General features: G+C 45.8%; 2 protein-coding genes across 2 annotated transcripts in view; both read right to left on the bottom strand.

Moving 5' to 3' along the window:
* Positions 1–5,029: 5,029 nt before the first annotated feature.
* Positions 5,030–6,711, bottom strand: LOC140126108 (E3 ubiquitin-protein ligase TRIM39-like). The gene has a single exon (XM_072145221.1). The coding sequence runs from the start codon at positions 6,685–6,687 to the stop codon at positions 5,080–5,082; it is 1,608 nt and encodes a 535-aa protein (XP_072001322.1). The 5' UTR covers positions 6,688–6,711; the 3' UTR covers positions 5,030–5,079.
* Positions 6,712–16,178: 9,467 nt separating this feature from the next.
* BRAF (B-Raf proto-oncogene, serine/threonine kinase) overlaps positions 16,179–25,969 on the bottom strand; it is a 50,133-nt gene continuing 40,342 nt past the window's right edge. The window contains exons 20-23 of the mRNA XM_072145218.1: positions 18,853–18,928; positions 18,389–18,577; positions 16,784–16,936; positions 16,179–16,491 (exon numbers count right to left, since the gene is read on the bottom strand). Of these exons, the coding sequence (XP_072001319.1) occupies positions 16,455–16,491; positions 16,784–16,936; positions 18,389–18,577; positions 18,853–18,928 (455 nt within the window). The 3' untranslated portion in view covers positions 16,179–16,454. The remainder of the gene's footprint in view (positions 16,492–16,783; positions 16,937–18,388; positions 18,578–18,852; positions 18,929–25,969) is intronic.

The raw sequence follows: 25,969 nt of genomic DNA, 5'->3' as shown, positions 1-25,969 counted from the left end.
ACCAGGTAAGTAAATCTGCCCCATTATATTAGGCACTAAAATGACATTTTTGCAATAAAAAAGCTATTTTTATTATGCACCATTTTCTTTGCATTCAATTTTGACCTGCATGTTGGGGGTTAAAATTCTCACCATAACCCCAGATGAATTCTTTGAGAGGTCTAGTTTCCGAAATGTTGACATCTTTGAGGGTTTTTTACTTTACTGTTACTTCAGGGGCTCTTCAAGTACACTGTGGCACCACAAAACATTTAAAGCCAAATTGGGCTTCCAAAAACCCAACAGAACTAACTCTATTCTGGACATCGCCGTGAGACGAAACAGCATTGACATCCACATGTTTGGTATTGCTGTACTCGGAAGAAGTAGGGCAACAATTTTGGGATGGATATTTGCCACAACTTCCTTCTGAATGGGGCAGATTTACTTACCCGGTCCATTCGCGATCCAGCGGCGCGTTCTCTGAGGTGGATTAGGGTCTTCCGGCGATTCACTAAGGCAGTTCCTCCGACGTCCACCAGGTGTCGCTGCTGCGCTGAAGTCCGCCGGAGTTCACGATCCTATTCCTGGTGCAGGTAAGCGCGTGTCCAGCGACCACTTTTTTTTTTTTAAATGCGGCGGTTTCTCCGAATCCGTCGGGTTTTCATTCGGCCACGCCCCACGATTTTCGTCGCGAGCACGCCGGCGCCGATGCGCCACAATCCGATCGCGTGCGCCAAAAAACCAGGGCAATTCAGGGAAAAAAATCGGCGCAAATCGGAAATATTCGGGTAACACGTCGGGAAAACGTGAATTGGGCCCTTAGTAAATGACCCCCAATGTGTCCATTTTAGGGCTAAATGAGAAAAATCTTAATCAAAAATTGAAATTTTTGAATTTCCAATCCATTTAAATATTTGAAGTATTAACCCCTTAATGACCGCCGTATCGGCTTTTTACGGTGGTCATTAAGGTTACTTCTTCTGACGCGTACGCCTTTCTACGGCGGCGCGTCAGAAGAAGATTTCGGGACATCGGATCCTGCAAGTACCGGTGTCGGGCTGTGATATCACAGCCCAGACCCGGCACTAACACCCGGGATCGGTGTCTCTCTGTGCCGGGTTCCGCCTCCTGGCAGGACCCGGCTGTAAGTAACTGAGCATGCTCAGCATGCTCACTTACTTACACTATACACTGCAATACGAGGTTATTGCAGTGTAAAGGCTTGAATAAGCGATCGGATGATCGCTTGATCAAGCCAAGAAGTAGAAAATGTAAAAAAGTTTAAAAAAAAGATTTTGTCATTTTTGAATATAATGAAATAAATAAATAAAATAAAAGTCCCATAATCTCCCCAGTTACACATAAAATGCAAATAAAGTATATAAAACACAAAAAAACTTACATATTTGGTATCACCGCGTCGTATTAATCTGTACAATAAATCTAAATCAATATTGAACCCGCTCGGTGAACGACGTAAAAAAAAACTCAAAAAACTTCCCGTAATATACAATTTTTCATCAAACACCATCACAAAAAATGATCTAAAAAAGTTACGTTCCCTAATATGATACGACTGAAAAGAACAACTCTTTTCGCAAAAAATAAGCCCTCAACCAGGTCTGACAACAGAAAAATACAGAAGTTTTGGCCCTAAAAAGTTGTCAATAGTAAAAACAATGCGATATTCCAATATTGGTTTTGCTCAGGAAAATTGAGCAAAGATAAGAAAAACTATATAAATGAGGTATCACCGCAATCGTAGTGAACCAGAGAATAAAGATAAAATATTATTTTTATGTTACGGTGAGCGGGGGAAAAGAAATGCTAAGAATCCAAAATAAAAATTGATGATTTTGTTTGTGTCCCCCTTGAAATAGTTAATAAAATCTCATAAATGAGCTATAGACCCCCAAAATGAATTATCTATACATTGTATCTCATCCCATAAAAAATAAGCCCTCACATGTTTGCATTACCAAAAAAAATAAAAATGTATAGGTTGTACAATGTGACAATACAAATCTGCTGTACATGGCGCCTCCATTCATTCTATACTCGGCCGTGCGCCCGTACAGAAGTTTACCAGAAGTTTATCAGTACACTCGGGAGGAATTGGGCATCAAACATTGCAGTGCGTTTCATCATTTAATTTATTCTGAAACTGTCCGTTTGGCCTAAGTGAATGTATTTTCCAAAAAAATTTCTAAATCGCAGGTCCATATTGTTTTAACCCATGTGAAACACTTAAAGGGTTAATGGACTTAATAGAAGTTGTTTTACATACGTTGAGGGGTGAAGTTTCTATAGTGGGATAATTTATGGGGTTTTACTATTATTTAGGCCTTTCAAAGTCACTTGGAAGCTGAGTTGTCCCTCAAACTGTGAGTTTTGGCAATTTTCATTAAAGTGAGAAAAATCGCACCTAAAGTTCTGCACCTCATAACATCCTAGAAAAGTGACAGGATGCATAAAATATCATCCAAACATAAAGAAGACATTCCGTAAATGTTAATTATCAATCTTTTTGGGTAGTTTTACTTCTTGTCTGGAAAGCAGAACATTTCAAACTTGGAAAATGAAGAATTTTTACAAACTTTTGCCAAATTTTCACTTTTTTTCAGAACGAATCGCAAAACTTAGCACTTAAATTTTATAACTAACATGAAGTACAGAGTGTCACGAGAAAACATTCTCAAAATCACCTGGATATGTTAAAGCGTTCCGAAGTTATAACCATTATCGTGAGACATGTCAGATTTGAAAAATCGAGTCTGGTCATTGAGCTGAAAACTAGTGTCGGTGATAAGGGGTTAAAGACCTTCTGAGAGACTTTTGCCAACTCAAAGGAAAAGTTGCTATTGACTTATTATATTGCACTTAATGCCTTCCTTTTAGGTATGGACATTCTGCATGCACTATTATGCCTTTCCCTTTTTAGGGAAAGAGACATTTTATCCTGCTACCCTGAGTAGCCTACCTTTGTAACGTTTGCAACGTTATGTTTAAAGATGTGTACCCATTGGGCTCCTAAGCCAATGAGAGTTTACCAAAATGTTTGCACACTGTCAATATATGCCAGTAGTTTGCACTAACCTTTTATAAACTTTCCAGATTGTAGTGTGGCTGTGTCGGACCGTCTCTATGTAAACCCTGACCGCTATCTTATGCCTCAAACCGAAGCTTCGTAAGTGGGGGTAGTCCGTAAACTGCGGGTCCTTAGGGGACCGGGGGTGTTAAAGATGTAGCACCTGGATACCACTCATACAAGGGTAAGAATGTCAGTCGGCAGGTACTTGTACATTGTACAATGTCTTATTGTGTTACATATACCAATGTAATGTATATACACTATATATTTGTCGCCAGGGAAGAAGTGTTTATATAACAAATATACAGCCCCTGGTGCAAGGAGGGGATTACAGTACATGACACCACACCTTTCCTACTGTACAGTTTGGTTTAATGGCATCAGCGACCAACTGTCACACTTCGCATACACATGTCTTGTCTTAGTCCGACTCCAACCCAGGTGCCTGTCTCCAGGACCATTGCCGGCTTGTCTCTACAGATCATGTAGCCTGCACTTCACAGAAGTGCCTTTTTGTAATTTACCTCTACCGGCCATTACTTGCACGGACCCCCCACAGGTTCCCCGCTGCTGGCCAGCGGTTGGTCCTCTGTGTCCCAACCAGTCCGTAATCAAGCCGAGGGCGGCTCTTTCAATTGCCCCGGGGGTATGCAACACCCCTGCCGATGCAAGGCAGAGGGGTTGTTGTGAATACGTCCCACCATGTAGCTTGCAGCCTGTGTAGGGTCTGATCAACCCCACAGCATGTCACTACATAACACGGATGAGCACTGCAGCGGTAGAGCCTGCCTGGTAAGGCAGGAGTTAAGTATTAAATGTGATGTAATATGTGTCAGCCAATCACATATGTTCATATCTTGTATCTGTGAGCTGAGATGTAATTGGAGGAGTAGCTACCACCTGACCAGTGGGAGTAACAAAACCCCTGGTCAGGAAACTTCTAGAGGGCAGTCAGACCAGGGAGTCTGAACAGAGAGAAGAAGACTGGAGTTAATCCAGTCAAAAGAGCAGTCTAGTCTAGTTAGACAGGAAGACAGACCAGAGCAGGAGAGCTCAGCTCCCTGCCTGAGTGGAGTGAGTTAGTTAGTTAGGGGAAAGGGATATCATCCTACCTTCAAGGGTGATATCTGAAGCAACCCAGGACAAGCTGAAGCATCCTAATAGGACACAGCTACCTCCCAGCCTGCCCTTTGCATCCAGGCTGGTGATCTACTCCTGTGGCTCCCTCCAACTGCATCTACAGCATTTGTCAAGGCACGTTGCTACTGTTCCTGTCGGTTCCAATAAAGAACTGTAAGTTATTTTTGTTCAACATCTGCCTCCGTCTGGTCCCTGCTACTACGGCTGTCACCATCATGGGCACCCTATCCACCACACAGAGACTCATACTCCAGACACCAAAGGGTTGCCCCAGGGAGAACCGCTATAGCAGCCTCTCCCTCATCATTTCTTGCCAACACCACCCTGCTGGAGACCTGCCAGGCTGTAGGACAGCCCTCCGGTTCCCCATACCAAGCACCGTACCACTAAGGTACTTCGGGCCCCGGCTGTCTCCAGGCCCCAAGAAAAGGCTAGGCGCCGGTGGGGGATGTTGCAGATATCACACAGGTGCATGGCTTGTTATATCCCTGGTCATGTGATGTCACACAGGTGCATGGCTTGTTATATCCCTGGTCATGTGATGTCACACAGGTGCATGGCTTCTATATCCCTGGTCATGTGATGTCACACAGGTGCATGGCTCAGTATAACACACAGTTATGATTACTGTATCGAGCTGTGCACCTGTGTGACTTCACATGACCAGGAACCGATTTATCCCCACAGGAAATAAACACTGAGGCTTCCATAGAATGTCAGCAAGCAGAGATCTATTTTCACCAGTTTTCTCTCAGGAACTTGCTCTGAGGAAGTGATGAAGGACTGGACAATCTTTATAAAGAATTTATAGACGTTTATTGATCAAGAGGAAAATAAAGGAAATAATGTAGAACCAGTGACACATTTTATGATGGTTTCTCCCACTTCCTGCCTCCCCCTAATGTCTTCATAGAACCTTCCCCTACACATAACACGGCATGAAGGGGCTCGGTGAAGGTGGTGGTGAAGGTGTGTAAGTGTCTGATGGGGTCACACAGCTCATAGAAGGACAACTCCCCCGCCTCATAATCCAGACAGATCCGGAATCTATCACTGGAGATATTGTCACGTAACCGGATCTCATTACTGTCATGTGTCACATAATACTGATTATTATATCTCCTCAAACACCAGGACTTGTTATTATCTCCAATGTATGACTGGCGCCCCCTCCTGTCTATACTGGGATAACACATCCCGACCATCCACCACCCTGATCTACTGATCTCCACATCCCAGTAATGTCGTCCTGAGGTAAATCTCCGGCTGCTCATCACCTGCTCATAATCCTGGAATCTCTCTGCCGTTTCTGGACGATTCTGCTTCTCTTGTGTCCAGGTTGCAGTTTTCAGGTCGTCTGATATATGGAGATTATTATTAGCAGCCGTGTTTACATCCAGTAATATGTCTCCAGGACCCTCCACATAGATCCTGCGCCTTATACCTGATATTATGTCACATAATGTGTGTAATGTGTCTGAGATCACAGTCACATCCAGATCATCTACATCATGGCGCTGGTTATCATGTCCCCCTGTGTCCTCATCATCTCCCCCCTCCTCAGGGTCACACAAGTCACCTGTGTCTGGTTCCTGTAACACAGTCAGTGGATCAGTCATGTTACACAGCTCCTCAATGTGCCTCATCTTCCTGGACAGCTCGTCCTTCTGTATCTCCAGCTTCTGGATCAGAGCAGACAGTGAGAGGGACTTTTCCTTCTCCTGCCTGGAGATGTCACTCAGGACCCTCTTCTCCAGGTCGTCCAGCCGTCTCCTGATGTCTATAAACAGGGCAGTGACTCTCTCAGCTTCTCCAGATGCTTTTTCTTGAGCTTTTCTCCTGCTCTCCTCCAGACTCTGGACTCTTTTCTCAGTCTCCTCTCTGTTTGTGATCAGTTTCTGAAGAACATTTCTCAGTTTCTTCTTCTTCTTTTTAGAAGCCTCATCCAGTGACTCCATGTTATGTCCATTATGTTTCCCAATTATACTGCAGGACACACAGATACAGATGTTCTCCTTAGTACAGTAATACTTTAACACTTCCTTATGGACAGAACATCTTCTGTTCTCCAGGGAAGTGCTGGGGTCAGATAAGACGTGTTCTGGTGACTTGCTGTGGACTTTCAGGTGTTTATCACACAGAGAAGCCTCACAATGTAGACAGGACTTCACAGCAGGTACAGGAGAGTCCACACAGTAAGTGCAGCAGATCCCGGTTTCTCTCGGTGTTGGTTGAGTAGTCAGTAAGTTTTCTATTATTTTCATCAGAGTAAAGTTCCTCATCAGTGCCGGCCGCTCCTGAAACTCTTCTCTACATTCAGGACAGGAATAACCTCCAGACCCGTCCTGTGTATCCAGCACACGATCAATACAGACCCGGCAGAAGTTGTGTCCACATCTCAGCATTACAGGATCTGTATAAGTGGTCAGACAGATGGAGCAGTCCAGCTCCTCTCTCAGGTCGGCAGACGCCATGGCTGACAGAGCAGGAAGAGAGAAACGAAACTACAATTCTTGAGAATGACGCGCAGAGATAAGAGGGCGGGATTAACTCTTTGTATTCAGGGTGCGGCTGAGCAGTAATAAGTTTTTAGTCCTCTGAATGTCATGTTTGGATATTTATTTTTTCTTTTGATAATTATTTATTTAGAATTTTAAAACTAATTTGGAGATGAGAGAAGAAATAACAAAAACAAAAAGTTCTAGAGCCTGACTAGAAACCTGATCCTCATGGACCTTATACCTACAACAGACCTGCCGGGAACATGAGTCCAAAATGAATAAAGTTCATATGCAAAGTCACTTGTATACATGACCTCTGGTATATGATGCAATTCAAAGAGGACCTTTCTTTACCTGAGTGAAATTGGCCCCCCCACCTTGTTCAAATCAAACAAAATTGGTGTCAAACCTTTGTGCTACATTTGTGCTGGCTTGTGCAGCAAAAATTTTCGTTTGTGCCGCTATCGTTTTTAAGATATTAATGAAAGTTTCCAGAGGTCAACCAGCCCCCCCCCCCCCACATTGCCCAAACAAAACTGGTGCCGAACAATTCTGCTACGTTTGTGCTGGTTTTTGCTGCTCAATTTTTTGTTTGTGCTGCTTTTGTTTTGAATATATGAACAAAAAAATTAAAGGTCAAAAGTTCAAGCAGCCCCCCACATTAACCGAATCGAACAAAACTGGTGTCAAACGTTAGTTCTACATTTGTGCTGGTTTAACACGTTCTAAGCCACATTCCAGCTTCCACATTGTGTCCTATGCACTGCCGTTTTTAAAAAAAATTATTTTATTATTTTTCTCTATTTCCACTAAAACATCAATAAATTCCATTTATTGCATCCATCTCTGTAAACTCCTTCGCTGTACCTGACCATATAATGAATATGTCGTCAACAAAGCGCCGCCACATTTTTATATATTTACTGCATTTATTATTTATGGAATAAATATATTGGTCTTCGTATACAGCCAAGAAGAACTTAGTGTATGTGCAGCAGGGCCGGCGCTAAGGCTAGGCAAAGGGGGCAATCTTTCAATCTCTTCTTTCAAATGATTCTTGAATTTTGTTTCTAGGTGCTATGGATCCAGAGATATTCAGGTTTAAAGTGAGAATATCAGGTGCCATTTTTATATATAAAAATTACTCCAGATGGCAGTTTAACAGTTAATAGCTCCGTTTTCCTAACACTTAGAAACACAAAATTAGATTCATATAAAAGAGGAGACTCTCTTCTTTCATAGGAAATAAGAAGTGAGGTTCTATGTGTCACAGAGCCAGAGATACAGCCCCCTGAAATTAACCCCCCCCCCTCCAGATTCTTAGCCATCAGGCTACAGGGAGCATTTGCTGCACACAGGAGCTGCTGCACATCACAGATAATGGAAGTAATCACTTTATATGTTACTACATTTTGAGAAGGGATAATATCAGCTAATATTCATGTTTTTAACCCTTCTCACACTTTCTCTCTTATTGCCTTTTATTTTGTGATAGTTTTTTTTTGTTGGGAAAATTGACTGATACAATGAACGTTTGATCCCCTTCGCCTAATGTGACTACACCTGGAATAAAGTTTTTATTTCACACCATCCTCCATTATTTATACCTGTGTTATGGCGTTCTCACTCTCATTCTTATGAACTGCGGAGGGTTCTGTTATTGTGCGGATAATACAATGGCGCACATCTAAAAGTGACTTTTGTTATCTCATTAGCTTGTGCAACACCCTCGCCGATACAAGGCAGAGGAGTGGTTGCGAATACGTCCCATCATGTAGCTTGCAGCCTGTGTAGGGTCTGATTAGCCTCACAGCATGTCACTACATCACACTACATAACACTAGATAACACAGATGAGCACTGCAGTGGGAGATCCTGCCTGGCAAGGCAGGAGTTAACTGTTTTATGTGATGTCATATGTGTCAGCCAATCACAGGTGTTATACTTTGTCTCTGTGAGCTGAGATGTAAGCTGAGATGTAATTGGAGGAGTAGCCACCACCTGAGCAGGGGGAGTAACAAAACCCTGGTCAGGAAACTTCCAGAAGAAGTGAAGTTCTCTCTGAGAAGAGAGTGCAGTGTGAGGAGAGAGTTCACTCTCTCAGATTAGAGACTCTGAAGAGTCTGTGCAGCTAGCACATCAGACCAAGAGCAGATGAGCCTAGCCCCTTCCTGAAGAGTGGAACTAATAGCTAGTATAGTGAGGAAAGGGGTATCATTAGAGATGAGCGAGCACTAAAATGCTCGGGTGCTCGTTATTCGAGACGAACTTTTCCCGCTGCTCGAGTGCTCGTCTCGAATAACGAGCCCCATTGAAGTCAATGGGAGACTCGAGCATTTTTCAAGGGGACCAAGGATCTGCACAGGGAAGCTTGGCCAAACACCTGGGAACCTCAGAAAAGGATGGAAACACCACGGAAATGGACAGGAAACAGCAGGGGCAGCATGCATGGATGCCTCTGAGGCTGCTTAATCGCACCATTATGCCAAAATTATGGGCAACAGCATGGCAATGACAGAGTGACCGAATGAGGCTAGATAGCTTCTAAAACATCCAATAATTGACCCTCACACTATAGGGGACGGCATGCAGAGGCAGCGGCAGCAGCGGCAGGCTAGAGAGTGTCTTGGCAACATACCCCAAATGGACTCAGGCTTAAAACCAATGGGTGGCAGAGAGGAACCAAAGGAGGTGAGCAAGAAGCGCTCAAATAATATCGGTAAATGATAAAAGTTTGCCAGTATATTTTGTGGATTACACAGCAGGGTGGCGACAAAGTTAACATGGAAGCCATGAAAACAACCCAAAATTCTGCCTGACACAGCTCGTTTGATAAGGGGACCATGTATGGAGGCAGTGAACTAGTAGTAGATTAAAGGTGCTGCAGTTAAAACTATGTTAGTTGGATCTTGGGATGGAGCTGGCGCTCCACTGCCAGACGAGCTTTCGCCAATCCAAGCCCCTGTCTCTAGGCTACTCCCCAAACAGCACTTCTAAGAACCTTTTGTATAAGATCAAGTGTAGTAGCGTTCTTATAAGTTTAGGATATGGCGGGTGAGGGGAATGTAAACAGATGCGCAAGAAGCGCTGAAATAATATTGGTAAATGATAAAAGTTTGCCAGTATATTTTGTGGATTACACAGCAGGGTGGCGACAAAGTTAACAAGTTTGATGTGGAAGCCATGAAAACAACCCAAAATTCTGCCTGACACAGCTCATTTGATAAGGGGACCATGTATGGAGGCAGCTATATGGACGACTTTTGGAGGCAGCTATGGCGATGACGTGTGGAGGTAGCAATGGAGACAACGTGTGAAGGCAGCTAAAAAGACAACGTGTGGAGGCTGCTATGGAGACAATGTAATTTGGATAGTGCCTGTATGTGGCAGTCCAAAAAAGTTTTCAAACCAGAGGAGCAGGTAGCTGGTCCTCCAGAAAAATTACATAGATTGAGTGCCTGTATGTGGCAGTCCAAAAAAGTTTTCAAACCAGAGGAGCAGGTAGCTGGTCCTCCAAAAAGATTAAATAAATTGAGTGCCTGTATGTGGCAGTCCAAAAAAGTTTTCAAACCAGAGGAGCAGGTAGCTGGTCCTCCAGAAAAATTACATAGATTGAGTGCCTGTATGTGGCACTCCCAAAAATTGTTTAAAACAGAGGACAGGGTAGTTGGCCCTCCAGAAAAATTAAATACATAGAGTACTATAGCCAGAGCCAGTTGGCCCTGGCAAAAAAATAGCCAGTTTCCTCTGCTTTAGTGTACAAAGAGGAGGAGAAGGAGGACAATGAGGAGGAGGAGTGCATACATTATTCAGGTTCAGCTTCTTTCACCTGGTGGAGAATGGAAATTATGAGAAATCCAGGCTTTATTCATCTTGATAAGCGTCAGCCTGTCAGCGCTGTCAGTCGACAGGCGTGTACGCTTATCGGTGATGATGCCACCAGCTGCACTGAAAACCCGCTCGGACAAGACGCTAGCGGCAGGGCAGGCAAGAACCTCCAAGGCGTACAGCGCCAGTTCGTGCCACATGTCCAGCTTTGAAACCCAGTAGTTGTAGGGAGCTGTGTGATCATTTAGGACGATGGTATGGTCAGCTACGTACTCCCTCACCATCTTTCTGTAAAGATCAGCCCTACTCTGCCGAGACTGGGGACAGGTGACAGTGTCTTGCTGGGGTGACATAAAACTGGCAAAGGCCTTGTAAAGCGTACCCTTGCCAGTGCTGGACAAGCTGCCTGCTCGCCTACTCTCCCTCGCTACTTGTCCCGCAGAACTACGCACTCTGCCGCTAGCGCTGTCAGAAGGGAAATACTGTTTCAGCTTGTGCACCAGGGCCTGCTGGTATTCATGCATTCTCACACTCCTTTCCTCTCCAGGGATGAGAGTGGAAAGATTTTGCTTGTACCGTGGGTCCAGGAGAGTGAATACCCAGTAATCGGTGCTGGAATAAATTCTTTGAACGCGAGGGTCACGGGATAGGCAGCTTAGCATGAAATCTGCCATATGCGCCAGAGTCCCAACGCGCAAGAATTCACTCCCCTCACTGGCCTGACTGTCCATTTCCTCCTCCTCCAACTCCTCTTCTTCTGCCCATACACGCTGAACAGTGAAGGACTGAACAATGGTCCCCTCTTCTGTCTCGCCAACATTCTCCTCCTCTTCCTCCTCATCCTCCTCCACCTCCTCCGATATGCGCTGAGAAACAGACCTAAGGGTGCTTTGGCTATCAACAAGGGAATCTTCTTCCCCCGTCTCTTGTGACGAGCGCAAAGCTTCCGACTTCATGCTGACCAGAGAGTTTTTCAACAGGCCAAGCAGCGGGATGGTGAGGCTGATGATGGCGGCATCGCCACTGACCATCTGTGTTGACTCCTCAAAGTTACTCAGCACCTGACAGATATCAGACATCCACGTCCACTCCTCATTGTAGACTTGAGGAAGCTGACTGACCTGACTACCAGTTCTGGTGGAAGTTGACATCTGGCAGTCTACAATCGCTCTGCGCTGCTGGTAAACTCTGGATAACATGGTCAGTGTTGAATTCCACCTCGTGGGCACGTTGCACAACAGTCGTTGAGCGGGCAGTTGGAGGCGGCGCTGCGTTGCCCTGAGAGTGGCAGCATCTGTGCTGGACTTCCTGAAATGCGCACAGATGCGGCGCACCTTCGTGAGCAAATCAGACAGATTGGGGTATGTCTTGAGGAAACGCTGAACTATGAGATTTAACACATGGGCCAGGCATGGCACATGTGTCAGTCTGCCGAGTTGCAGAGCTGCCACCAGGTTACGGCCGTTGTCACACACAACCATGCCTGGCTTCAGGTTCAGCGGTGCCAGCCACAGATCAGTCTGCGCTGTGATGCCCTGTAATAACTCTTGGGCGGTGTGCCTTTTATCAGTTTGCTGTCGCTTAGCGATGGCACTGCTGCTGTGCCTAGAGCTACCGACTGATGGCGCCATGCCCACGGATGGTAATTCAGAGGAGGAGGTGGAGGAGGGGTGGGAGGAGGAGGAGGCATAGAAGGCCTTAGGCCCCGCAATCCTCGGCGTCGGCAGTATATGACCAGCCCCAGGGTCAGACTCGGTCCCAGCCTCCACCAAGTTAACCCAATGTGCCGTCAGCGATATATAGTGGCCCTGCCCGGCAGCACTCGTCCACGTGTCCGTGGTCAGGTGGACCTTGTCAGAAACGGCGTTGGTCAGGGCACGGAGGATGTTCTCTGACACGTGCTTGTGCAGGGCTGGGACGGCACATCGGGAAAAGTAGTGGTGGCTGGAAACCGAATACCGAGGGGCGGCCGCCGCCATGAGGTTTCGAAAGGCCTCGGTCTCTACCAGCCTATAGGGCAGCATCTCCAGGCTAAGCAACTAGGAGATGTGGACGTTGAGGGCTTGGGCGTGTGGGTGGGTTGCGCTATACCTCCTTTTACCTCCATCTTCGCCTCCACGATCCTCCACAGCATCCACCAGTGTTCAGCTCTCCATATCCCAGACGCTGATGGATGCTGTGGAGGATCGTGGAGGCGAAGATGGGGTTTTCGCACAGGAGGTGTTTGGGCCGGGGTCCTGGGCAGGGGGCTGACTAGCAGATGACACAGGGGAAGGAGCAGTGGTGTGCCCGGCCGGAGGTGAACGGGCTTGGTGCCATTGAGTGGGGTGTTTAGCATTCAGATGCCTGCGCATACTGGTGGTAGTTAAGCTAGTAGTGGTGGAACCCCTGCTGATCCTGGTTTGGCAAAGGTTGCACACCACAGTCCGTCGGTCATCCGGTGTTTCTTTAAAAAAACCTCCAGACTTCTGAAAATCTAGCCCTCGCCACGGGAGCTTGATTACGGGCAACATTTGGCGCTGATGCACCAGCTCTGGCCCTGCCTCTCCGTCTGGCCCCACCACTGCCTCTTCCAACCTGTTCTGCTATAGGACTCGCCTCCGTCTCAGAAGCACTGTGTTCACCCGGCCTATCAACCCAGCTTGGGTCTGTCACCTCATCATCCTCCGATCCCTCAGTCTGCTCCCCCCTCGGACTTCCTGCCCTGACAACAACTTCACCACTGTCTGACAACTGTGTCTCCTCATCGTCCGACACCTCTTTACACACTTCTTCCACTACGTGAATAATGTCATCATCACCCACAGACTGCGACTGGTGGAAAACCTGGGCACCGGAAAATAGCTCAGCAGCAGCAGGACAAGTGGTTTGTGACTGTGGGAAGGGTCCAGAAAACAGTTCCTCAGAGTATGCCGGTTCAAATGCCAAATTTTGGTGGGAGGGGGCAGACTGGGGGGAAGGAGGCTGAGGTGGAGGAGCTGGAGGAGTGCTGATTTCGGTGACATGGGTGGACTGCGTGGAAGACTGACTGGTGGACAAATGGCTAGAAGCATTGTCCGCAATCCACGACATCACCTCTTCGCACTGTACTGGCCTCAACAGTGCTCTACCACGAGTCCCAGTAACTTGAGACATGATGAACCTAGGGAGTGTAGCTCTGCGGCGTTCCCCTGCTCCCTCATCAGCAGGTGGTGTCTCACCCCGCCCAGGACCACGGCCTCTGACCCCTGCAGTAGTTGGATGCCCACATCCACGCCGTCGTCCTCTACCCCTAGCCCTCGGGTTAAACATTTTCCAAATTAAAGTGTAAACTTTAAATATTTTTTTTTTGTGTTTATTTTTTTTAATTTATTTATTTTTTTAAACAAAACGAAGCTATCCTATTGCTATGGCTAGTTTCTAACCTACACTGACAGCACACAACTGGATTTTGTGCTGTGCCTGATGACTGAGTTAGAAAAAGAAATAAACGTAAAAAAAAATAAATCAGCAGACTGTGCCTAATTCAAATCAAACCCCTAATAAATTGTCCCACTTTGGTGTTTGAGGTGGATATGTGTGTCACTAAGAGCTAAACACAACGGTAGCAAGTCTCCCAGCAAATTCCTCACAATATGGTACTAGCTGCACTACTAGTGCCAGCAAGCCCAGACACAGGCAAACCAAAAAAAAAGTAAAATAAAACGTTATTGTAGCCCTAAGAAGGGCTGTTGGGTTCTTGTAGAATCACTCCTGCCTAACACTATTCTAATAGAACACCCTAACGCTTTCCCTGACCAGCAGCAGCTCTCTCCCTAGCGGCATCCAGACAGAGAATGATCCGAGCAGCGCGGGCAGCGGCTAGTCTATCCCAGGGTCACCTGATCTGGCCAGCCAACCACTGCTATCAACGTGTAAGGGTACCACGTCATGCTGGGTGGAGTGCAGAGTCTCCTGGCTTGTGATTGGCTCTGTTTCTGGCCGCCAAAAATCACAACGGCGGGAGATGCCATTTTCTCGAGCAGGCGAAGTATTCGAATGAGCATCAAACTCGGACGAGTATGTTCGCTCATCTCTAATCATAATAAATAATGTCACTGTACTAGAAGAGGGTATGGGTAATGATTAGTGGACCTGACCAGCACTGTTCGTTAGAAAGGAGGAAGCTAGAAAGAAAGGGAGAGGTAGCTAGGAATGTTAAATAATTGGTCATTTCGAGGCAGTGTCAATTGGTGCTTGTGTATACCCAGAATGAATAAGGAAGACAAAGTTGAGGCACTGCAATGAGTCCCTCAAGCTGTATTGGATTGTCTTCAACTGGCTCCACCTTCCCCTGTTCAAAACAGCCAAAGGTCATGGAGCCCTCACTAATGCTCTATGATATCTCTCCTAGTTGGGATTCCACCTGAACCCCCCTTCAGTTCCAAATTTTGAGTGCCCAAAAACTTGTCTTAGAGGATGAGGATGTGGACAGCAGACCATCGCAGGACATCTACCATGATCCATTTGTGATTGTGGGCACAGAAACCAGACACGACTACTTTGAAAAAAAAACTTGTTTGTCGTGAATAAGGTTCTGCACTGTGCTACTAGATATGAAGGGAGATTCTAAAATTAAGGATGTTGTATTCTTTTCCTCACCGTCCCTACAATGCAGTCTCCTCTCTGGAATGGCGCTGGGACAAATGCCCCTGCTTGTTATGGCCAATCACACCCACGCCCATAGAGGGAATTGCTGTAGTCGTCAGGGTGCTAAAAGCTGCTCGATTGGCTGCTCAGCTGTCAGTCAAGCAGTGTTCCGCATAGTTTTACCACCGAATACGTTTTTAATAAACTTTGGTTCTAGGCCCACGACCAGTATGTCCCCAAATTCTGTACAAACCCAAATTTGGGGGTTCAGACCTGCTCATGACTAGCGCTGGTGTCGATATTGTCACATTTTCTTACATCTGCACTTTGCCTATAAAGTTATATGGGGTAGATACACTGGGGTTTTATCCTTATACTTCGCATATTGGGGCAGATTTACTTACCCGGTCCAGTCACGATCCCGTGGTGCGTTGTCCGACGAGGATTCAGGTCTGCTGACATTCACTAAGATCGTGCGCCCGACATCCAGCAGGTGTCGCTGCTGCGCCGAGGTCCGACGGAGTTCACCATCTTCTCACCGGTGCATGTAAGTGCTTGATCTTGCGACACAAATCACTTTTTAAATTCTGCGTTTTTTCTGAATCAGTCGGGTTGTCCAACGGCCCACGATTTCTGTCGCATTCAAGCCGACAACGATGCGCCACAATCCGATCGAGTGCGGCAAAAACCCAGGGCAATTCGGCGCAAACCGGAAATATTAGGGAAACCCAACGAAAGTGTGCCGTTCGGACCCTTAGTAAATGAGCCCCATTATTTCTTGCGTCTCATTTTCCTTTATTTTTCCATATAATAAATGAACTTGGATTATATTTTTTCTAACAGTGACTGAGTGACTGTTGTAATATGTAACAGCTGTTACTTAGAGCACAGGGGAGGAGCTTTTGAGCTATTCATTCACAATACCGTAAAATAGAGCACAGCACCACCCAGAGGTTATGTGAAGTATCACAAAGAATAAAGTATAAGAATAACATTTTATTTTAAAAAATTAATTCAAAGAATAAAAATTCTCATTTGCCAAAGTTGATTTATTGGACACAGGGTAATACATTATGTGAGGCAAAAAAAATGGCACCACACCTGTCCAGTGGTTGTATGTGGTACTGCCCCTTAGCACAACTCACACCATGCCACAGTCCATGGACAGTTAGTTCATTTTGTCACTGAAGCAGCAAAGTTTTTATAATCGTGTACAATCCCTTTAAAAACATTTGACGGATCAGGAGTGCATCTTATAGCCTGGGAGACATCACAATTCGGATTTACATGTACTGTTTTATGCTTTACTTCTCACATGAGTAGTAACTCCAGCGTCTGTCTCTGCAAAAATAAAGGAAAATCAGAAAAAATATTTTTTAAAAAGTCAACAAAAAGAAAAAAAATTATGACAATAGATTCATAGCCTGACTCATGCTTAGACCTTTTCGATATCATGTCTATGTTGGTTGGGGGTTCCCTTTGCTGCTTTTCAGTTCTTCAATGAAGGTACTTTCAGAGGACCTTCAATGGTCATTCAGATGGCCATTGGTAACCTAGAAGCCTTGGGCCCTGGGCTGCCTCCCAAACCGCCCATATTATAATGCTCTGTTATATTTGAATTGTTTATACTTACTCTTTGCTGTTGTCATGGTAACTCTGAGCTCCAGCAAGGTAATGGTTAAGAGGTGCATCCCATCTTAGGTAGAGGTCGAATTCATTGACATTGCCGCTCCACTTGCAGTTACGTTGAACGGGCACTTCTCCTTGACAGCATAAGAATCTCCATCTAGAAAATCGGTTTTCAACATTTTACATACGGACCTTCATAGAAATCCTAGGCCATCTACGAGTATGGGCCAAGGCCCCAAGTCAGTCTTCACATGCTACCTGATTTATTTTTTCGTATATTGATGGAGTGTAATCATCGAACATCGTCATACCCAAGGATCTTTCGAGAATACTAGTTATACTAATACTAGATAAGAACTAGTATTCTCGAAAGCCCACCATCAAATATACTAACCCTCTAGAAGGTATCACCTGTTTTCCTTCACTCTTCTTCTGCTCTCAATGGCACAAATTGTCACAAATCTACTACTAACTACTTTGGAAATACACATTCTCCAAAAAGCAGTTAGGTTCTCTGCCCCCCCCCCCACCCCACCCTTTAACCCTACAACTGTCTCATCAACTTTCTTCCAGGAACCTCGCCTTCTCTTGGCCGTGTATATATTGTTCCTGTCTGAGACCTACAGCATATCCAAAATATGTGAAGAAGAATCTAGAAAGAGGCTTCTTTAGGAGACCTAAATTTTCCTGCCTGTTCATTCCGTCGTCGAAAATTGTCATCTTCTGATGAACATGAACTTTGTTATGATCCAAGAGACTTGATCTTTTGTAGATTGAACCTTCAATGAGCCTAAAACCTGATCCACGTGTGATAGGGTGATGAGTGGAAGGCAGGGATAGCACTTTTAAAATTAATTTTGCGTCACCTTACTAGCAGTTTTTTGACCCTTAAGGACCCTAATGGAAAGAATATGACCTGTGGATCCTTTAGGCTACATTCACACGAACTTATGGGGGACGTATATATGGCCGACGTATATACGGCCGATATACGTCCCCCATACACTCCTATGGGCGCACGGCACCCTACGGGAGCGGTACGGTGCAGTACACGTGCGGCACCGTTCCGTACCCGGGAAAAAGATAGGACCTGTCCTGTCTTTTCCCGTAATACGGGGCCGTGCGCCATAGGTTGCTATGGAGAGGGGCGGGGGTGAGCTGCGCTCACCTCCTCCTCCTCTCCCCGTACACTGCCGTTGCCCGCTACGGTACGGTACGGGCGGGCAACGGCAGTGTGAATATAGCCTTACTCCAATGATGGACTCCGTTTTGAGGGATTAGGTCAACTGGTTGTTATCAACACAACTACTAGAACCCAACCCATGACAAAACGCTCAGCATCTGAACCTGCTCTAAGTTTGATGCCTTGTCTTGACCTTGAACATCTCCTCGGAAGTTCTTCTCGGACTGTGCTGACCCATCGAGGGCAGCCACCACTAAACTAACACTTCATCTGAGTTAGCGACCTGGTGGTTCTTTGGAGTGAAATTCATATCCATTTATGGGGGTTAAACGGTGAAAACCAGGGGACCATTTAGACCCTTGGGAGTATCTACCAAGTCGGTGGATCCCCACCAACCAACTATTTACGTGTTATATGTATAATTACCTTCTGTCTTCTTTGGAATTATCATGGTAACTATCCATCCCGCTCAGTACGCTGCCGAATGGACAGATAAAATTGAGCTCCCGATCAAAGTCATTGAGGTAACCTGTCCAGTAACAGGAACCGGGGTAATTAAAGGTGTTCTGGCAGCTGAAATCCCAGACACGATCCTCACGCTTATTGTCATGGATGCTGGAGGAGAGGAATAAGTAGGGGTTAATACTTTCTGTGGTAACATTCAGATATCACATGATGCTTGATGGGAACTATGAGTAGATTCATTCATGAGTCCATAGGCCGCTCATGACCCCAAGATAATGGAGCTTGTACAACCTACTTCAACTCATTCAAGGATTCAGTTGGCTTCCACAGAACAGTATATGACCACTCTAACCGGGACACCCATCCCCCAACCCTTCCTTAGCTCCCGCCCCTAAAAAAAATATGGATTAAAAATGTTTTATTACCTGATAATTAAGTTAATGCTTTGATGACTCTGACACTCGAAGTGAAGAACTTGATCGTAGTCGTTGACCCATCGTTCTGAAGGAAATAAGGCGAGTGAATTGTAGTCTTTATAATAACTTTTTGTGACTAAGTCAAGGTTAGAAAAGGTGAACAAACCTTCCTACTGAATGTTTATAACTACAGATGTGCCTGTTCATTTTACACAATTAAACTCTCAGATGCCATTGTCTAATAGGACCACCGCATCTGAGGGGTTATGGTGGTATAATCAACCGTTTCTGGCAGTCTTTCCCTTGCATTGCGATCACAGGAGCTGTGTGGCCTGCAAATATTAGAACACTATAACGACTTGTCTGTGACAATATAATATAGATAATATAGCAAATCTGTCCTATGGAATAATCCCTTTCACGTTATAAAAAAAAGGGTTATGTGAAAAGAAATATAAACATTTTTTACGTAATTAGTTGCCGCTTTGTGTTAATTTACCTCCCTAAAAATGCTAGAGTATAGTAGCCAAGTAGGCACACAACAGTAACCTATAGTCAAGAAGGCCCCACTAAACGATGGCCAAGTATGCCCTATTAGCTAATAGTCATGGAGTCCGCAGTAGCCAAAAGCCACCAGCAGCCAATAGTCACACATCCTTGAGTAGCCAATAGTCACACATCCTTGAGTAGCCAAAAGTCACAAAGCCACCAGCAGCCAATAGTCACACATCCCTGAGTAGCCAAAACTCACAAAGCCACCAGCAGCCAATAGTCACACATCCTTGAGTAGCCAAAAGTCACAAAGCCACCAGCAGCCAATAGTCACACATCCCTGAGTAGCCAAAAGTCACAAAGCCACCAGCAGCCAATAGTCACACATCCCTGAGTAGCCAAAAGTCACAAAGCCACCAGCAGCCAATAGTCAAACATCCCTGAGTAGCCAAAAGTCACAAAGCCACCAGCAGCCAATAGTCACACATCCATGAGTAGCCAAAAGTCACAAAGCCACCAGCAGCCAATAGTCACACATCCCTGAGTAGCCAAAAGTCACAAAGCCACCAGCAGCCAATAGTCACACATCCTTGAGTAGCCAAAAGTCACAAAGCCACCAGCAGCCAATAGTCACACATCCCTGAGTAGCCAAAAGTCACAAAGCCACCAGCAGCCAATAGTCACACATCCCTGAGTAGCCAAAAGTCACAAAGCCACCAGCAGCCAATAGTCACACAGGCCTCATTAGCAAATAGTCATCCAGAGTTTTTTTTTTACAGAGATCATTATACCGTAATTTGTCTATATTTAATATTAAAAGAGATTTTCTTTTTTGTAACTTTCAGTATTTTATTAGTAAGATTCTATGATATAGAAATGATTTTTGAAGTCTGGATGTAGAAAGCTGAATCAATTTGACAGGTTCAGCCCCCATTGATGCAGCACAGACAGAATGGGGATCATTTACTAAGGGCTCCGTGGCCGCACTTTCATCAGGTTTACAGAATTTTTCTGTTTTGCGCCGAATGCCACCGGGATTTTGGCGCACGCGAATGGATTTTGGCGCACACTTGCGCCGGCTTTCAGGCGAGAGAATTGGGGGGGGGGGGTGTAGCCCTCAGACAACCCGACGGATTCGGAAAAAACGCGGAATTTAAGAAACGAAATGTGTCGTAAGATCAAGCACTTACATGCACCGTGAAGAAGAAGGTGAACTCCGGCGGACCACGGCGCAGAAGCGACACCTTCTGGATATCGGGCGCATCGACCTTAGTGAATCCCGGCAGATCCCGAATCCTCGTCGGACAATGCACCGCGGGATCGCGACTGGATCGGGTAAGTAAATGAGCCCCAATGTTCCACCCATTGTCATTCTCCAGGGTTCTGGTCTTGAGTTGCCCACCAGATAGCCAGGTTTCTATTTCTTTCCTTGTGTTACTGCTGTTTTTGCCCAGGCTATCCAGATGAAGAACTGCATGACACTGCCGTGCTGTATATTGATGGTATGTCAGAGAATGAGGAGGCCGTGGAGAAGATGGACACCAGAAACGCAGAGTGAGAGGCAGCATTGCCATCACCTTGGTGTGTTGCTTCTGCTTCTCATCCACATTTACCCAATGGGCAGTAAAGGACACATGCTACCCTTTGCCATAATTACCGCTCCAGGACTGGACCACCTTCTGCTGCACATGCTTTCTGAAGAGCTGGAATAGAAATAATGATGGCTTGTTACTCTCCGACCTTGGCTCAGCACAAGCAATCAGAGGTCGTAAAGGTCAACCATGTGGAAAGGGAGAGACTGCAGGACCAGCGATTTGGAAAGGAGTTCATTCAGGGACTGCATCGTTGGGTAGGTTGTTTCCTAGCATTCGCCTTAGCAAAGAGGAGGAGAATCATGAACAGTGGATGAAGGGACAGAAGCACAGTTATCCTTGCTGTGGTGGAAGAGCCCTGTCTTCTGGGGAAGGGGACGTGGTCTGCTTGGAGATGTAGGACTATCTGCTTCAAGCTGCACCACTATATTTGACACAGTTTTCCCAGGCCACTGTATGGTGTCCAGTATTGGACTGGGTTTCCTTAGGCCCACCAGAGAAAATCAATCTGGGAGCCCACTCTTCATTATCCCCCAGTAAATATATTCTCGCAGCCTTCAAATTGTGTTGTTTTATGATGGACCTCTGGGGTTTAGTACTGGTTTGAGCCAGGACCCACCGAAGGATCCTCTGGTACTCTGGTGGGCCAGTCCGACACTAATGGTGTCTAAGCATGCGTTGAGGCAAACGACAAGAGTACTCCAACACTTCTACGGGATGTAGGTAAAAAGTCTTCCTTTATTCCATTTAGTTAAAATCCATCGTAGAGCTTACATGTATGCACCCAGAAAAAAAGCCTATGGGTTTCGTCCAATTAGGACTTTATCAACGTGTTGAGGCAGGGCCGTGGTGCCATTAGAACCCTGTCCTTGTCTCAAGTTCTCGACACAAATTCAACATATTTACCATATTAAGGTCTTCAGTTGATTTTATGAAAAATACCCACACTAAAGAGAAAGTTTTTCTACCACCACTGGCAGCGCCATCTGTTTGGCAACAGACACATTTTACTCCAGCATTGTCACCCATGACAATGATGGTGAGGCAGTGTCTTGCCCCGATTCCCGGTTGCAATCAGTCAAATTATCATCACTAAATGTCTCAGTCTGTTGGCAATGTCCATGAAGATCTTCTCACATGTGATAGTAGCTTCTTCGGAGGATCAACCGAACTTATCCTTCAAATCCAGAGTAATCTAATTGTCCTCGGTCTGCTGTTCCTCACAGATGAGAGTTGATGGCAGCATCCATTACTTGCCTGGTAGAAGAGGTAGCATAACTAAGAGGCAGTTTGAGGACAAGTGAGGGCCCAGAGCCTTTTACTGCCCCATACCAAGTGAGGTCAGTGTCTGAGGAACCTACCGATTCCTGGCTGTTTGGCTTAGATGTCACTCGAGATTATATGGAAGACCAAGCCAACCGCTCCACAGGTCACAATCACAAGTACACGACCACTTTAAGAGACCGGCATCTGTAGCCTGTTGCTGAGGCTGATAACACCCCCTTCTTTTATCAACCTTCTTCTCATTGGTGGGACCTTTGAAATGTCCAAGAGTCTGTCTGTTTGACAGACCTGAAATTATATTATGCTCCAATAAATTTCAACCAGGCAGATAGGGGCATAGTAGTAAAAGAGGAAGATGTCCCCAAAATATATTACATTTAGACAAAAAACAGTCAGGTGCCAAATGATACAATTCAATAGGAGCGGTCAAGACAATCCGCCGGGTGTCTAGATCCAAAATATCAGCAGCAGGAATGAACAGCTTGTCTTGAGGGATCTACACCCAATAAAACCCAACCAGGACAAGAGTTTCCCTTCTTATCCTTCTATTGTCCCTACAGTCTGCTCCGTCCCTGCACACGGTATCACTCCCTATACTTAGCCAGTCAGGAAATGGTGGAGGTTAGAGTGGTATCAGATATTTATAGTATCTCCGATAGGCTACGCTGACCCAGGTGCAAGACGGCCAGGAGAAAGTCATAGGATACGCCAGGTGGACTTTAAGGGATGGGGAGAAGAACCCTGTAACTATAGTTCATTCAAGCTGGAATTGCTTGGAGTAGTTTGGGCTGTTACAGAGAAGGTTTCTGATATCTTGACAGGTGTGCAGTTCACATTGGTGACCGACAATAACCCGTTAGTACATCTGGAGAATACAAAGTTGGGGGCATTGAGTGTCAAAGTGGGATATATTCCTTGTTTCAGAGGCACATATGTCCCAGGTTCCTGCAGTGGTGGATCAGCCATTGGGGGGAGCCACCACTCTTCATCGATAATCTGGGTAGCCGGAAGGTGGGGGACAGAGGGTCTGGTAACAAAGGCACATGGCCTCAACCAGTTCCGGTGCACCATCCTTGTGGGTCCCTGCTTCCCCTTCTGATTTCAACTTTGAAACCTGGCCTGTGCAGGTTTGGCTGGAGAACAACTTCATATGGATGTGGTTCCCACCCCCAAGACAGCTTCCCTCTCCTTTGGGCAGTCTTGTTTCTCACCATCACTCTCAACCTTCAATTCATCTCGATCAGATCACGGGGGCCCACACGGTGGACAACCAGGTCATACACTTCCTGCACTTTTTTCCCCGATGTTCCCCCATTTATGTCAGAGGAGTCCATTCTCCTTATCCGTGGTACCGGTGGGTCCTTCATTATGGTTACGGTGGACTCTATTCTCCTTCCCGGTATTTGTCTGTGGTACCAATGGGTCTATCATTGGGGTTAAGGCATACACATCCGCATTAGCAATTTTCCCGTCCCGGGCGGTACTGTGTTTTAGTTAAACTTACTGAACCAGGCCATCTACCACTGCTCCACCACCCCCAACTTGGCATTCTCCAGATGTACTAACGAATTATTGTAGGTCACCAATGTGAACTGTGCACCTGTCAAGATATCAGAAAACGTAACTGTAACGGCCCAAGCTACTGCCAGCAATTCCAGCTATAATGAACTATAGTTATCAGGGTTCTTCTCCACATCCATTATTAAAGTGTGGCTGGAATATCCTATGACGCTCTCCTGCCCCTCTTGCACCTGGGTCAGCACGGCACCCAAAACCTTACAAGCTCCCATCAGTCTATAGCACAAAGGGAAATTTACAATCCACATAAGCCACTGGATAGGGGTCTCTTCATTCCAAGGAAGGACTCTCCGCTTGGCCTCTTCTGGAGTGGCTTCCTGAAGAAGGGCACACAAAGCTGAGTGGTCAGGCCGTAACTGAGCCCAAATATAGGACATGTCCTACCATAGCCAAGAGCCATAGAGTTCTATTGTAGCCTTGATCTGGCACGATCACAGCCGTGTGAACATTTGTATGTAGTAAGTGTAGAATCTGCATTACCTGATGGAGCTGCAGAAGTAACAACGATCCCGAGCAGTAAGGCGAGAATCACCCGCATGATGCCGCAGGGGTCCTGAGAAGGGTCCTCAGAGGTCAGGAGGTCGAAGATCTGCCTGTGGATTTATGCTCCCGGGGGGTTTATATACTCCGGAGCGAAGGCGGATTATTACATATTAACCAGTCGTCCTTCAGTCCCCAGCGCTGATACTGATATCTGTATGTGTGAAGGTTACACCGAGCTGTGGATTTATATTATATATTAACTGAATATACTATGGATCGAACACTCAAGACAGGAAAAGGAGGGACAACAGGTCCCCCCAAAGCTGCACCGTATAGACTGGGACTAACAGGATCAGCCATATTCACTAAAGGAAATCTACCATGAAAAGCTATTATGGTAGACCAGGGACAGTTAGGCACCTTTCAGACATCTATCTGGCTGCACAATTTGCACCTATGGCGCCAAGCCGCGGTACGGTACCTCTTTCTGTCGCCTGGAAAAATACAAAGCATTCTCTATCATTTCAAGTACCGTTGAACGCCAGGCGTCCATATGGATAGGGGAGTGGTGAGCAGCACTCATCCCTCCTCCTCTCTAGCCACACGGGTGCTACGCCCCGGACCTTACTCCTAGAACCAGGCACCGAGACTGTGGTTATCTTCTTATATTTGTTATCCATTGCCTCCTGAGGCCCCCGTGTTGTAGCTTCAAAGGCTGTTACACTGTGCAGAAGAGAGAGGAAAGGGGAAGTGCTGAAGGAGCAGATGGGGTGGGTGGGACAGTGTAACAGCCTGTGAAGTTGCAGAACAAAAGCACTCTGGTAACATGCTCATTAGAATAATTTTAGAAGTTGATTTTAGAAGGACGGAGGCCATGGATAACCAATATATGAAGATACCACAGTCACGATGCCTGGATCTAGTCCCTGCTTTATCATGATCGGGATAACTTTGGATCACTTATTTTGAGATTTGATGATTGTCCGGTGGTCTGACCCCCTTGTCCCTCCACAATGATCAGACATTTGACCTCCTATCTTGGGGATAGTAAATAAGTTATTTAGGTGGTGAAGCCAGAGCTCCCATCCACAGACTTGCACCCAGACAGATGGGAACACTAGAACTGCTCCGCCCATCTGACAGTCGGGAACCAAAATGAATGACACCGATCAGAATAGGGAATAGTGATAAGCGGACCCGTTAAGATAACGGTGCTAACCGCAAAGGTTTGGCTCAACTTCCCCTTGAGGTTAACAACTCCGGCAGCATTGCGCTCCACCAATTTGGAGAGGGTCGCTGCTCCCAATGATGTAATCGTAGAGTAACAATCCTTTCCAAAAAGGTGGTGCTCAGTGCCGATGGAAGGTTAGTTCTGGTGCGTGGTCGCAGACTTTAAAATACTGTAGGTGACTTTGCTATCTCCATTTTAACCCCTTATCACCGACACTAGTTTTCAGCTCAATGACCAGACTCGATTTTTCAAATCTGACATGTCTCACGATAATTGGTTATAACTTCGGAACGCTTTAACATATCCTGGTGATTTTGAGAATGTTTTCTCGTGACACATTGTACTTCATGTTAGTTATAAAATTTAAGTGATAAGTTTTGCGTTTCGTTCTGAAAAAAAGTGAAAATTTGGCAAAAGTTTGTAAAAATTCTTCATTTTCCAAGTTTGAAATGTTCTGGTTTCCAGA

This window comes from Engystomops pustulosus, chromosome 4 (genome assembly GCF_040894005.1).
Source record: "Engystomops pustulosus chromosome 4, aEngPut4.maternal, whole genome shotgun sequence".
Classification (NCBI taxonomy): Eukaryota; Metazoa; Chordata; class Amphibia; order Anura; family Leptodactylidae; genus Engystomops; species Engystomops pustulosus.
Note: the sequence above shows the minus strand (reverse complement) of the source record. Positions and strands in the feature narration are given on the sequence as shown.

Coding starts and splice junctions, on each gene's coding strand:
- LOC140126108 (XM_072145221.1), bottom strand. CDS start 6,687: ATGGCGTCTGCCGACCTGAGAGAGGAGCTGGACTGCTCCATCTGTCTG.